We start from the raw sequence: 14990 nt of genomic DNA on the forward strand, positions 1-14990 counted from the left end.
GATATTTACAACTGATATCAATTTCTCTCTCTGAACTCTGTGCTACTTTAAAAAAGTTGTGTATTAATGTTCTTCCTGTAAAAAGTTATGTAACTGATTGTCAGGGTTTCTGTATTTATTTACAGATCACTGAAATTGCCAAGAGATGAAATATATGAAGTGCCTGTCTCATCGTGATAATTAAAATCAACAGTTTGATACTATTTTCCACATTATGTACCATAACACTAGAACAATTCCATCCTCATCCCTTTGTGTGTGTGTAAGTCAGTTACTAAGAACACTGCCAGTGTTCACATCAGTTTGAATCTGCTAAGAAGTATTACAATATTGTACACTCTCCCACAGTGTGAAAGATTAATTCTGCATTTCTTAGGAGAAGCTCTGTAAATCTGAGAGTGAAACAAACATTCAGGTTTGTTCTAAAAGTTAGCTTAGCATACACAACTTCACTCTTAAACAACAGTCACTAATTTCTGCAATAGCATATTTATTATGGCATTTAATACAGTAACAACACATATCAAAATCTAAAAAAGCTATGTTGTACCACCTGTTACATACATGAATCATCAACTTCACATATTTTATCTTCTACTACAATAGGGAGCAAAATGGAACTAATGATGTTTCTATTCTATTGCTGGAAGACTAATAAGGTCAGTCAAAATTCAAGTTGCTGATAAAAGTCTCATCAGTCTTGAACTACTCAGATAAACATGCTTATATTGCTTGAGATTGCACATTGTCTTTACAATTTGGTAAATTTCTCTTCTTGGCATAAATAGTCTCACATGTCAATCACAAATGCATCCTAGATAAACTGAGCAATATTTTGGTAACTCTTGTGGTTACTGATTTCCTTTGAGAAACTGAATACATTTCTTACACACAACCACCATGTTAAGTGCACGTATATCTATTGAAGTATCTGTCTCAGCCATTTCTCAAACCCTCTTGTTAACTATTTTTGTGCTTTTCTTAGATGACAACCATAGACATATACATCCACTCAGACACTACACATAGTTTCAAGTGAGATAAATAAGACTATATCTAACACCCAGTAACATAGTAGTTAATTACAACAAGAAGCAATTCTATTAAGAAAATACTTCATATAAGAAATATTTAGCACCCACAAGATTTGTACACCTCATTCACACTCTGTCCTTTATTAAATTCTCACACGTACAGCTTGAAAAGAGTGAAAAATCCGAATGAATGCATAAAGAATAGACGTGTGAACTATTTTCTAGACAACTAAGGAAAACGGTTGTATTAGCTGAATGCTAAAAGTGCAACATAGCACACACAAATCATTAAAATTAAATGTATTAAGCTTTCAGAAACACACATTTTTTATAATGGCTAATGAAAAAAATAATCTCTGCAGAGGATAAAATTTTAGTTTTTGAAAATCTTTAGTTTTTGGTGTCAAAGTACTCCACTATTCTAACAACTCAGTCACAAATACATGGTGGTCTCCAATATTTAAGACAAATCAAAGTTGCAGGAAAAGTTTTAAATTTAAAAATACTGATTTACCTACTTTTGTATACACAGATTGTGTCAAACCATGTCACTGCTGCCTCTGATCATATCTGTTTTGCTTTTAGTGCTGCTATCAAGACCAAGACTTCTACACTGTGGTCAATTATTTCTCCAACAGAATTTTTAGTATTCTTCAAGGATCTAAATCATTATTTCCCCAAATTTACTAATATCAACATTGTACCTGGAGGGAGTTGAAGTGAATAAAATGTCACATTATACAGGCAATGTTGTTCTGTCCAACCAGGTTTAGACTGACTTGTGCTGCTGGGAACAACATAAAAAGCACAAAAATTTCTGGCTATGAAGTGAAATAAAAGCTTGTAACCAACAAGTGGCAGCACAAACATAAAGTAAGATCGTATAAACATTAGCTCTTAGAACTATGGATTGCTTCTACCAGTGAGAGAGATGAAACTAGGCATTAGAAAAATAAGGTTCCTTTATCAATCATTGTAGTATTTAGTAATAAGGTCAACAGTGATCCTTGCCCAAGCATCTGAGAGAAGAATGACAACACATTACTTCCTCTGAAACAACCTACTGCAAAATTAGAGGAAGTTGAACTGATACAGAGAGCTACTAGCACTCACTTTTCAAATTCCTCCATCATGTTTTCCATAGCAATGAGGTACCATGGTACTGGTACAGTATTTATGCTCCAACAAAATCCATGTGACATCCGCAAATATGGATGCAGAGGATCACCACATCTTATTGTTCTGCTGTTGACAATGATTGATAAAGGAACCTTATTTTTCTGCTTGGTTTTATGTATATTCATTTTAAAGGTTATTTACTGTGTACACATGTGACTATTATTTTGCAGAAAACTGTTACAAACTAAAATGCATCCTCTTAAAATCTGTGTTCTATCAATGGCATTAAAAAAATCTCCTTTTTGTGCTTTGATTGTTCCAAAAATATCCTGGAATGTTTTGCCCCCTCATTTTCATTGAAATGTTTTTGATTGTTCCAAAAATATCCTGGAATGTTTTGCCCCCTCCTTTGTGTCAAAATGTTCCTCCAATACAACCTTCTTTCCACAATGTCTATTCATACAATGCTTTCATACCACACTTCACAAACCAATGTTGATTAAAACATAATCTTAACAGCAAACCTCCAAAATATTATGAAGATATGGGACAGCTTTTGTGCCTTCAGTCAAATTCTGTGCAGGCTATTCAACAGGCAATGTACTATTCTACATCAACTAATCACAAATTTTGAAAAACAAAGTATCCTCATTTAACTGAAACATTACACCTTCCATATTTCTTAATCTAGTGAAAGACAGAAATTCAAATGATATTAAAAGCCACTCTTTCAAAATTATGGACATATGAACTGCACCAGAATGTTAAAAAAAGTGTAGATCAATTTTTAAAATCCATATATCAATGTAGAGATTTAAGAAACAATTGCTCTGTCATTTTCTTATTTTTTTCTGGTTTCCGTTTTGGCCATACAAATGTCAAGAGATAAAGTACACACATATAACAACACCTGTAGTTACTGTTTTCAAACATGCAGGCCCATCATCAGGAAGCACACAATTCTCTTTTCACAGTAAAATGATTGTACTTATTTTGCGTGTTTGATTCACACCTTTGCACAGTCTCACATGTGTGAAATGAATAAGCAATCTAGTGCATTCATTAGGCATTTTGGGTAAAAGTATTCTGGAACTAACAACGCAATATGCTGTGAGATATAAATGTAATATTAATAGAGGCACCAACTTGTGAAAAGTAAACTGTGTGCAGCTGGCTTCACAGTACCCGTAAAGCTATTGTGCTTAACAAAACAACAATGTACTGTGTGTTGAGGCAGTCTTTATACATGGAAACAACCATTTATCACAAACGCAGATATCCAACCAAGTGCATTACCTATTGAATGACCATTGCCTTTAACAAACATAACTATATAAAAGCTATTAATGGAAGCAAAATATTTCTGAGAAAATGCTTCCCACTGTGAAGTGGCTCAGAATCGCTTCAACAGAAGTGCTTCCACAATGGAGCCAGCAGGCAATGTCTGCCGGAACTCTGTCCGTGCTGGAAGCATCAGGAAGGCATTGGCAGAGAGGCAACTCAGGAGGCGACAGCTTAGCTGATTGCCTAAAAACAGAACAATATTAACTGGTTATTTATAAAAATCACACACTGCAACGATGTTACATATGAGACAGCCAATACATACAGGGTGAGGTTCAGCTCAGATATCTTCTGACTCAAAGATATCTATAATCTAATTCCACCCAGACAAACACAGACCAGTGACACATGAAACAGAAACCAACACACTTTTGCAACTTCATGAACCACGAGTGTACTGCGGCAAAATGTGATCCCTCATGTTTTCTCGGTGTGTTTGATTAATGGTGTACCTTCAGGTGTTCAGCCGAGTTGCTCGTTCCATTTAATCCGCAATAGTTCAGTGACTGACCTTGTCATCTTCACGTGCTGCTAGTTGTGCAGTGAAGTGCACTCACTGCCTGGACTTCAGCCCGACTGTGAACTACGGTTTACGTAGGAGAATCCAACTTTGGACATTCACTGGTTTTAAGAGACCACACAAATAGTTAGCAAAACACACATCCCCAGCTTCTCCAGCTCTGACACATTGATGGCCAGTGAAATCCGAATAAACTGTATGCTCGACCACAAACCTTAAATATATTGAAAACTTCATTCCCATTTATTAGGTTTTTTTTTTAGCATCTTTATCTTTTGTTTGCACCCCTTGCATATTTCCCTAACTGTTCTCATTGTCTGCCCCCATTTGCATGGAATGCAGTACACACCCAGCTTTCAGACACACATTTCATCTATACAAAGGAGACTTTTTATCTTTGTTCACAGGAACAAAACATACTGTGTCATGATTGTGTAGAAGTCTATCGATCTTTCCGGATATTTAGCTAGCATAAGGAATATAAGCGATTCTTGGCTACTCTGTCTCAGTTTCCACCTCTTTCTCAGGCATCTGCTCAATTTTACAATCTGAGTACTCATTCCTTCAGGACACTATTTGTAGGTCTAATTCTATGAAGAGGCACTCCCCGTCTGAAAGTGTGTGCGCAATATTTCTCTTCTACAAATCACAAATACAGCCTACATACATGAGCAATATTTTGGTAACTCTGGTGGTTGCTGATTTCTTCGTGAAGGATGGTGATGGCTCAAGGCATGGAGATTAGTTACAAGCATTCACAAAGTAGGACCCTCATGAAAAAGGAGACTACAGTGAAACTGACCATAATTTCTGTATCCTGGAGCTGAAAATGAGGTGTTCACAGTTCCCCACATATTTGTTGAGGAAATATTTCAGTTATTTTTCCGGCTAGTCTTTGGGTCCACCAGCAGTATTAACTCAGCTGAATACCTGGGAGTACATCATTTACAGGGATCTTGGCTTTACAGCCGGATGGCAGTGTTGGGAAACTGTGACATTTCGATGGGTGTCATACTCATCATCTTCTTGCGAAGTGTCGCTATATTTACATGTGTGAGTGGCCACTCACTCCACCTGGTTGGGTTTTAATGTGGCTAGTGAGAGGGGGGAGGGGGAGGGAGGTAGTGTACAGTGGTGGGATGGGAATGGGCCAGAGGTTAAGTTCTAATCTCTGCACAGGCACTTTTCATCTGCTTTGCAAGCTGACAACCGCCAGATGTACTTTTGGCATTTAATTCCTAATGCACATTTCCACAATGAACTCAGCTGATAACCTTAGTCTCTACTGACAAGATTCCACAGATCCTTATTTCTATGGATTCGTTCATTATCCTTTCCCAACAGTGGCTGGCCCAGCACAGCAACAATTCTGAAAAGTCATAGGTTTTCGTTTAAGCTATAGTCTGTCAATTTCCCAGTATATTGCACACATTTAATGTGTTTCTCACAGCTTTTAGGTATATGATATTGCTTTTGCCTGATGTACTGCACTCAGCTTCACATGGGATGCTATAAGTCACTGATTTGTGAAGTTTCTGCGGGTCCTTCACAGAGTCCAACATAGCTTTCATCTTCGGTGGTGACTGGATTAATTATATGATAAATCACACAAATCTAAAAGCTGTAAATTTAACTAAATACTTGGGGATTACAACTACAAATAACTCAAACTGGAATGATCACATAGCTAATGTCTTGGGGAAAGCAAACCAAAGACATCTACATCTACATCTATACTCCGCGAGCCACCTTACGGTGTGTGGCGGAGGGTACTTATTGTACCACTATCTGATCCCCCCTTCCCTGTTCCATTCACGAATTGTGCGTGGAAAGAACGACTGCTTGTAAGTCTCCGTATTTGCTCTAATTTCTCGGATCTTTTCGTTGTGATCATTACGCGAGATATATGTGGGCGGTAGTAATATGTTGCCCATCTCTTCCCGGAATGTGCTCTCTCGTAATTTCGATAATAAACCTCTCCGTATTGCGTAACGCCTTTCTTGAAGTGTCCGCCACTGGAGCTTGTTCAGCATCTCCGTAACGCTCTCGCGCTGACTAAATGTCCCCACGACGAATCGCGCTGCTTTTCGCTGGATCATGTCTATCTCTTCTATTAATCCAACCTGGTAAGGGTCCCATACTGATGAGCAATACTCAAGAATCGGACGAACAAGCGTTTTGTAAGCTACTTCTTTCGTCGATGAGTCACATTTTCTTAGAATTCTTCCTATGAATCTCAACCTGGCGCCTGCTTTTCCCACTATTTGTTTTATGTGATCATTCCACTTCAGATCGCTCCGGATAGTAACTCCTAAGTATTTTACGGTCGTTACCGCTTCCAATGATTTACCACCTAGGGCATAATCGTACTGGAATGGATTTCTGCCCCTATGTATGCGCATTATATTACATTTATCTACGTTTAGGGAAAGCTGCCAGCTGTCGCACCATGCATTAATCCTCTGCAGGTCCTCCTGGAGTACGTACGAGTCTTCTGATGTTGCTACTTTCTTGTAGACAACCGTGTCATCTGCAAATAGCCTCACGGAGCTACCGATGTTGTCAACTAAGTCATTTATGTATATTGTAAACAATAAAGGTCCTATCACGCTTCCCTGCGGTACTCCCGAAATTACCTCTACATCTGCAGATTTTGAACCGTTAAGAATGACATGTTGTGTTCTTTCTTCTAGGAAATCCTGAATCCAATCACAAACCTGGTCCGATATTCCGTAAGCTCGTATTTTTTTCACTAAACGTAAGTGCGGAACCGTATCAAATGCCTTCCTGAAGTCCAGGAATACGGCATCAATCTGCTCGCCAGTGTCTACGGCACTGTGAATTTCTTGGGCAAATAGGGCGAGCTGAGTTTCACATGATCTCTGTTTGCGGAATCCATGTTGGTTATGATGAAGGAGATTTGTATTATCTAAGAACGTCATAATACGAGAACACAAAACATGTTCCATTATTCTACAACAGATTGACGTAAGCGAAATAGGCCTATAATTATTCGCATCTGATTTATGACCCTTCTTGAAAATGGGAACGACCTGCGCTTTCTTCCAGTCGCTAGGTACTTTACGTTCTTCCAGCGATCTACGATAAATTGCTGATAGAAAGGGGGCAAGTTCTTTAGCATAATCACTGTAGAATCTTAAGGGTATCTCGTCTGGTCCGGATGCTTTTCCGCTACTAAGTGATAGCAGTTGCTTTTCAATTCCGATATCGTTTATTTCAATATTTTCCATTTTGGCGTCCGTGCGATGGCTGAAGTCAGGGACCGTGTTACGATTTTCCGCAGTGAAACAGTTTCGGAACACTGAATTCAGTATTTCTGCCTTTCTTCGGTCGTCCTCTGTTTCGGTGCCATCGTGGTCAACGAGTGACTGAATAGGGGATTTAGATCCGCTTACCGATTTTACATATGACCAAAACTTTTTAGGGTTCTTGTTTAGATTGTTTGCCAATGTTTTATGTTCGAATTCGTTGAATGCTTCTCTCATTGCTCTCTTTACGCTCTTTTTCGCTTCGTTCAGCTTTTCCTTATCAGCTATGATTCGACTACTCTTAAACCTATGATGAAGCTTTCTTTGTTTCCGTAGTACCTTTCGTACATGATTGTTATACCACGGTGGATCTTTCCCCTCGCTTTGGACCTTAGTCGGTACGAACTTATCTAAGGCGTACTGTACGATGTTTCTGAATTTTTTCCATTTTTGTTCCACATCCTCTTCCTCAGAAATGAACGTTTGATGGTGGTCACTCAGATATTCTGCGATTTGTGCCCTATCACTCTTGTTAAGCAAATATATTTTCCTTCCTTTCTTGGCATTTCTTATTACACTTGTAGTCATTGATGCAACCACTGACTTATGATCACTGATACCCTCTTCTACATTCACGGAGTCGAAAAGTTCCGGTCTATTTGTTGCTATGAGGTCTAAAACGTTAGCTTCACGAGTTGGTTCTCTAACTATCTGCTCGAAGTAATTCTCGGACAAGGCAGTCAGGATAATGTCACAAGAGTCTCTGTCCCTGGCTCCAGTTCTGATTGTGTGACTATCCCATTCTATACCTGGTAGATTGAAGTCTCCCCCTATTACAATAGTATGATCACGAAACTTCTTCACGACGTTCTGCAGGTTCTCTCTGAGGCGCTCAACTACTACGGTTGCTGATGCAGGTGGTCTATAGAAGCATCCGACTATCATATCTGACCCACCTTTGATACTTAACTTAACCCAGATTATTTCACATTCGCATTCGCTAATAACTTCACTGGATATTATTGAATTCTTTACTGCTATAAATACTCCTCCACCATTGGCGTTTATCCTATCCTTGCGGTATATATTCCATTCTGTGTCTAGGATTTCGTTACTGTTCACTTCCGGTTTTAACCAACTTTCCGTTCCTAATACTATATGCGCACTATTTCCTTCAATAAGAGATACTAATTCAGGAACCTTGCCCTGGATACTCCTGCAGTTTACCAATATTACGTTAACTTTTCCTGTTTTTGGTCTCTGAGGACGGACATTCTTTATCAACGATGATAATGTCCTCTCTGGTAAGCCGTCAGGTATTTTATCGTTTCGCCCAAGGGGGGGTCCCTCTAACCTAAAAAAACCCCGTGTGCACGCCACACGTACTCTGCTACCCTAGTAGCTGCTTCCGGTGTGTAGTGCACGCCTGACCTGTCTAGGGGGGCCCTACAGTTCTCCACCCAATAACGGAGGTCGATGAATTTGCAACCATTATAGTCGCAGAGTCGTCTGAGCCTCTGGTTTAGACCCTCCACACGGCTCCAAACCAGAGGACCGCGATCGACTCTGGGCACTATGCTGCAGATATTAAGCTCAGCTTGCACTCCGCGTGCGATGCTGGTTGTCTTCACCAAATCAGCCAGCCGCCGGAAGGAACCAAGGATGGCCTCAGAACCCAAGCGGCAGGCGTCATTCGTTCCGACATGTGCTACTATCTGCAGCCGGTCACACCCAGTGCGTTCAATAGCTGCCGGAAGGGCCTCCTCCACATTACGGACGAGACCCCCCGGCAAGCACACCGAGTGCACACTGGCATTCTTCCCCGACCTACCCGCTATTTTCCTGAGGGGCTCCATAACCCGCCTAACGTTGGAGCTCCCTATAACTAATAGGCCCGCCCTCTGTGACTGTCGGGACCTTGCCGGAGAATCGGCCACTGGCCCAACAGGCGAGGCACCCTGTGGTGGCTCGGAAACGATGTCACCACCACTAGGAAGCACCCCGTACCTGTTGGAAAGGGGTAAGGCAGCTGCCACGCGGCCAGATCCCACCTTCGCCTTTCGGCCAGGCACGCGCGAGCCCACCACTGTCCGCCATTCACCCTGGAGTGATGGCTGACCGGTAAGATGCTCACTGCCGGAAGACGCAGCGACATCAGGGGTTCCATGTGATTCCAAGGCCACCGAAGTAGGCATAGGTCTCACCACAGTTGCCCCAACGCCACTACGAGCCGACGCCTGCGCCTCGAGCTCGATGAGCCTAACAGACAAAGCCTCCACCTGCCCCCGAAGAGTGGCCAATTCTCCTTGCGTCCGCTCACAACAACCACAGTCCCTACACATGACTATGTTTACCCTACTATATACGGTGACAAATTCCCAAGATAATCTTCTGATGAGCTACTCTGATAATCAAGAAACACTCACTGAAATACGAGACGCGAAAACTACGCTAGGTTTTCCCAGAAAAACTATTTAAAAGCTAAGCGCAGCAAATAAGTACAAAAACGCTTTATACAAACAGTACTCGCTGCTGCTGGTGCTGTCGCTCTGGCTGTCACAAGACAACTGCTGATTCAGGTGACTAGTGGCTAACGGCCGCGAAACAAACAAAAGACGGTTTTAGGGCGCTTTCTGTTCTAAACGATCAAGAAAACACTAAGAAATCTAACACGAAAACTACGTAAAGTTTTATCAAGAACTGTTAGTTACTATGCAGAGCAGATAAACACAAATAGAATCCCTTCCTTAGTGGAAGGTCGTAAACAAAATGCAAAATAAACGCTTTATACAAACAGTACTCGCTGCTGCTGGTGCTGTCGCTCTGGCTGTCACAAGACAACTGCTGATTCAAGTGACTAGTGGCTAACGGCCGCGAAACAAACAAAAGACGGTTTTAGGGCGCTTTCTGTTCTAAACGATCAAGAAAACACTAAGAAATCTAACACGAAAACTACGTAAAGTTTTATCAAGAACTGTTAGTTACTATGCAGAGCAGATAAACACAAATAGAATCCCTTCCTTAGTGGAAGGTCGTAAACAAAATGCAAAATAAACGCTTTATACAAACAGTACTCGCTGCTGCTGGTGCTGTCGCTCTGGCTGTCACAAGACAAGACTGTGATTTATTGGCATAACCCTCAGAAAATGCAACAGGTCTACTAAAGACCTACTACACCTGTCTGCCCTCTTCTGTAGTATCGCCTCTGCAGTGTTTGATGATGATGTTTGGTTTATGGGGTGCTCAACTGTGTGGTCAGCAGTGCCCCTACATAGTCCCAATTTTTACACAGTCCAATTTCTTTCTTTCTTTTTCTTTTTTACACAGTCCAGTCTACACAATGTCACGAATAATGATGATGATGATGATGATAAATTATGAGGACAACACAAACACCCAGTCCCTGGGCAGAGAAAATCCCCAACCCGGTAGGGAATCGAACCCGGGACCCCATGAGCTAGAGGCAGCAATTCTAGCCACTAGACCATGAGCTAAGGACCCTCCACATCAGACATGACTGACAGAGGACATCAAAAAAGTTCAAACTAGGGCGGCTCACTTTCTGTTATCGCAAATTAGGGAACAGATTTCCATGGTTATGATACTCAAATTGGGGCAGCAATCATTAAAATAAAGGCACCTTACACTGTGGCAATATCTTTTCATGGAATTTCAATCACCAATTTTTGCTTCAGAGTGTGGAAATATTTTGTTGCATGCATCTAAAAATAAGAGAAATCAGAGGTCACACAGAGAGATTTAAGTTTTAGTTTTTCCTGCTTGTTGGTCGAGAGTGAAACAGTGGAGAAATAGCTTGAAGACAGTTCGATGAACCCTCTTCCAGGCACTTTATTGTAAATTGCGGAGTAATCATGTACATGTAGATGCAAATATTATAGTCTCCAAGCAGCCTCATGAACCTCGGGTTAGTGTCGCCTTGTATACGAAAGAAAATTGAGTTTCTTGTCCCATTCATATTCCTCGTTGTTTGCGACATCTTTTCTTTCATTGACTACCCTCGTTGTACCCATTTTTATGGAACACTTCCTTCAGGTGTTGAAGCTTGGCTGGGAGGCTTCTTTGTCACAGATGATGCACGCCATGTGGACCAGGGTGGTTAGCACTGTGCTCTTTGCGTGTAGATACACTTATGTTTGATCATCTTTCTATAAACTGTACAGCCTAGCATACCATCAGCCTCCTTCTTTATTAGAATTTCCAAAGTAAGGCAGACATCTGTTTTTTTCTAGCTCAGTCATGAATGTTTTGATGACTGCCGTTTCACTGATACACCACTCCTCAACTAACTATTTGCCATACCTGTAAATATAGAAACATCCCAACACTTTGTCATAAGATGATCAGAATGATCCTTGTTGAAACACTGCGTTATTTTAACACAGCCAGCTGCATGAGCATTTTGTCAAAAATATACACTGTAAAAGTCTACACTCAAACTGTAACCAACTTTTTCTTGCACTATGGCATATTTTGCACAAGTGCAGCAAATTTGTACGGGCAAATCCAGGGTTTTAATTCTGTTGGAGGTTTGAAAGAAAATTATGGAGTTAAATATATTGAATATCCATAAATTTCAGAAGTTCTTATGGAATGATGTCACTCTGCACATACCTACAGCTGTAATGTGCTGAGAAAACAGAACAGCAAAAGGAATGCTTGGATATAATATGTTAAAAACAAAAAGGAGTGCCATGCAGAAAGATTGGAAATAAAAACAAAACAATGGTCTTAAACTAAAGAAATTCTTTGTAACATTATCTTTCCAGACATTTAAAATTTCAAAAAATTTTGATACCGTATAGCTCATACAATAAATGTGGAAATAAAGATCTATAGTGCAAGATATCAGCATATCATAATAATGAAAATTCCAAGATGGAAACAACAAAGAAAAATGAGGGAAGACAAGCACTCATCAGCAACTGACTGAAGGATGGCACACAGTCACTGCTGATAGCTCAGAGAACTGTACAAGCTTTTGATTAAGCTCCCACTGTTTTTATAGTTTAATATTGGGGCCTCAGTGTCTTAGATATGTCAGAACTCTGAAGTGGGTTGTTACAGACCAGTGGAATAAAAACAGGCAAAGCTCTCTTTGAAAGAATGACTGACCGCAAAATACAACCTTTTTTTTTTGTAAAAAAAAGTAAATCATGTTCAGGGTTACCAAGAGTGAAGCAGGATTTCAGAACAAATGTGTGTGGCTAGATGTGTGCTAGCATGAAAAAGTTTTCTGAACCAGCAAAGGCAGAATGAGCAAGGGTTCATATTGGAGCTCATGGGGACAACTTGTGGTAAAACTGCAATCAAAAATGAGTAAACCAACACTGGAAATAATTTTATAAAGAAGTGCTTGTTGCCATAATAGATAGGGAAGTGAATGACATAATTAATAAACTAGATACATTAATGAAATCTTAATACAATGAAGGCTTTCATTGAAATAAAATTTCATTAGACTAGCATTTTAGCCTTGACAACACACTGCTGTGTGTTCTTGTATTGACAGACAGCCAACACAAACTTCTAAACACAGTAATAACTTTAACAGAAAATAAGAAAGAGTAAAACAAGTAAGGTATGGAAGGTAACTTTACAAAAAGAAAGGAATTCTCACTATTGATTACTTTTAATTGAGAATGATGTCATCTGATGTGTATTCATCACCACGTGATAAATAATGGTGCCCTCCACACAGCTCATAATGCCCCTAGGAATGTGGAACACCTTGAGCTCTCTGAAGATGTTCACCACAGGCAGATGCAAAAAGTTAGCAAATAGTTTCAGGCATCTATCAGCCTGGAAGTTTTGAACAGACTGTTTCAAGACACATGCCCAAGAAGCTGTGAATGCAATCATAACTAAACACAAGCAGTTGAGAAGTTGGAGTTGGTAACATGAGCAACTGATGCATTTTGCAGCATGTAGACAGGAGAAAGTAAAACATCAGAGGTCAAAACAAACAGAAGGAAAAACTACAGACAAAACAGACACAGAGATGAAATAAATGTATTGGGCAAGAGAATAAAGGGTTACAATGCATCAACGATTTACATAACTGGCTTTTACAACAGTGGGCATTCAAATTACACCACATAAATGGCATGTATATGGAAGAAGGTAACATATAATGCAGAAAATAAATGGAAATAGGAAACAAAATACTGGAAGAATAGGCTGTAAACCACAGAAATAGAAAGAGAGTGACAGCTGCTGGAAAGCTAGTTCATTTTTCTGAGTAGTAGCAGTTGTTTGTTAGTTTGTGAAAATGCTTGTTCCAACAATCAGCTGCAAACAAAAGAGAGGAACACCTTATGATTAGCCTACCTGTGCTCCTTGCAACAGGGACTGCATTTCCTGGCTGCCAGTCCAGAGACACTCTGTGATATTCAGGCCTTGGGTCCAATGAAATGTCCTTTTCAGTCTGTAAACAGAGTGAGGCACAATGAAAGTAGTCAATTTGGAAATTACATTATTTAAGATTGTAGAAATGGCTTACAGTAAACCTTGAAAAAGGAAATTTTCAACACTATTGCTAACTTGCGTTCGAAAAGTAGATTTAAATATGATACTTCCTGGAAGATTAAAACTGAATGCCAGACCAGGACTCTAACCTGGGAGCTTTGCCTTCCACAGGCAAGGGCTTTACCAACTGAACTACCCAAGCACGACTCATGGCCCATCCTCACAGCTTTACTTCTGCCAGTCTCTTACCTTCCAAACCTGACAGAAGTTCTCCTACAAAACTTGCATTTACCACTCTTGGAAGAAAGGATATTGTACAGACAGGGCTTAGTGACAGCTTGTCTGATGTATTAAAGCCGAAATTTCATAGTCTGTAAGTCCTGCTAGTGAACACAAAATACCACTCTTTGTGGTGAATGTAGTTTACTTTGACCTATGAATTCTATGTAAATTTGTGTTTCAATTATCCAATACCACTGATATGACTAGCATACTTGAATGAAATGTAGTAAAGAGAAATGGCTTTCAAAACCAAAGAAATAGTGTTTTATTTATCTTTGTTTCTCCTAGCATCACATGAACAGCTCACACACTCCATTTCACACTAACCTAGCATCTGCTGTCAAAGTGGTAATGTCTACAACAATTACCAGTCACATTCTGCATGAAGTACCACTTGTAACATTGTTGATTCCAAAGACAAATATGTACTCTGACCTTTATGACAAATTTCAAAAGTGAGGTATCCTATATGATATCTGAGAATCGAAGAGGATAAATGTTATAATGGCTGCAATAATTTATCCCAACAATAGTCTGGCCCAATATTTGTCTCATGCTCAGTTTGATTCAGTTCATTTCACCATGGTTCCAACTCTGCACAGTGAAACTGTATGTTACTTACAATGTTTTGGATTATTCTGGGTCTGGGGGAACATTTTTGCTTGGTAAAACAAACATAAAATTGTAACCAGACTGCGTCACTTTATTTGTTTGATGTACCCAAGACCAATTGATTAATCACTCAAGTAATTGTTTCTAACATTATTACTTCTGACAATAACATGTTGTGATACTATTAGCGTATTTGCTACAAAGATCATCTGGCCAATGAAATTGATTTGTTAAAGTATTTAATTTTCTATATTAAGAATTATATAAGAGTAAAGGAGGAGACTCACCGAAAGGTAGAAGTACTGTGTTGTGAATCCAAGGCAA

General features: G+C 39.8%; 1 protein-coding gene across 1 annotated transcript in view; it reads right to left on the reverse strand.

Annotated features, from left to right (window-relative positions):
- Window positions 1–470: 470 nt before the first annotated feature.
- LOC126424873 (gephyrin) overlaps window positions 471–14990 on the reverse strand; it is a 118527-nt gene continuing 104007 nt past the window's right edge. Inside the window, exons 11-12 of the mRNA XM_050087700.1 lie at window positions 13635–13731; window positions 471–3680 (exon numbers count right to left, since the gene is read on the reverse strand). Coding sequence (XP_049943657.1) covers window positions 3547–3680; window positions 13635–13731 — 231 coding nt within the window. The 3' untranslated portion in view covers window positions 471–3546. The remainder of the gene's footprint in view (window positions 3681–13634; window positions 13732–14990) is intronic.

This window comes from Schistocerca serialis, chromosome 10, assembly GCF_023864345.2.
Source record: "Schistocerca serialis cubense isolate TAMUIC-IGC-003099 chromosome 10, iqSchSeri2.2, whole genome shotgun sequence".
Lineage (NCBI taxonomy): Eukaryota > Metazoa > Arthropoda > Insecta > Orthoptera > Acrididae > Schistocerca > Schistocerca serialis.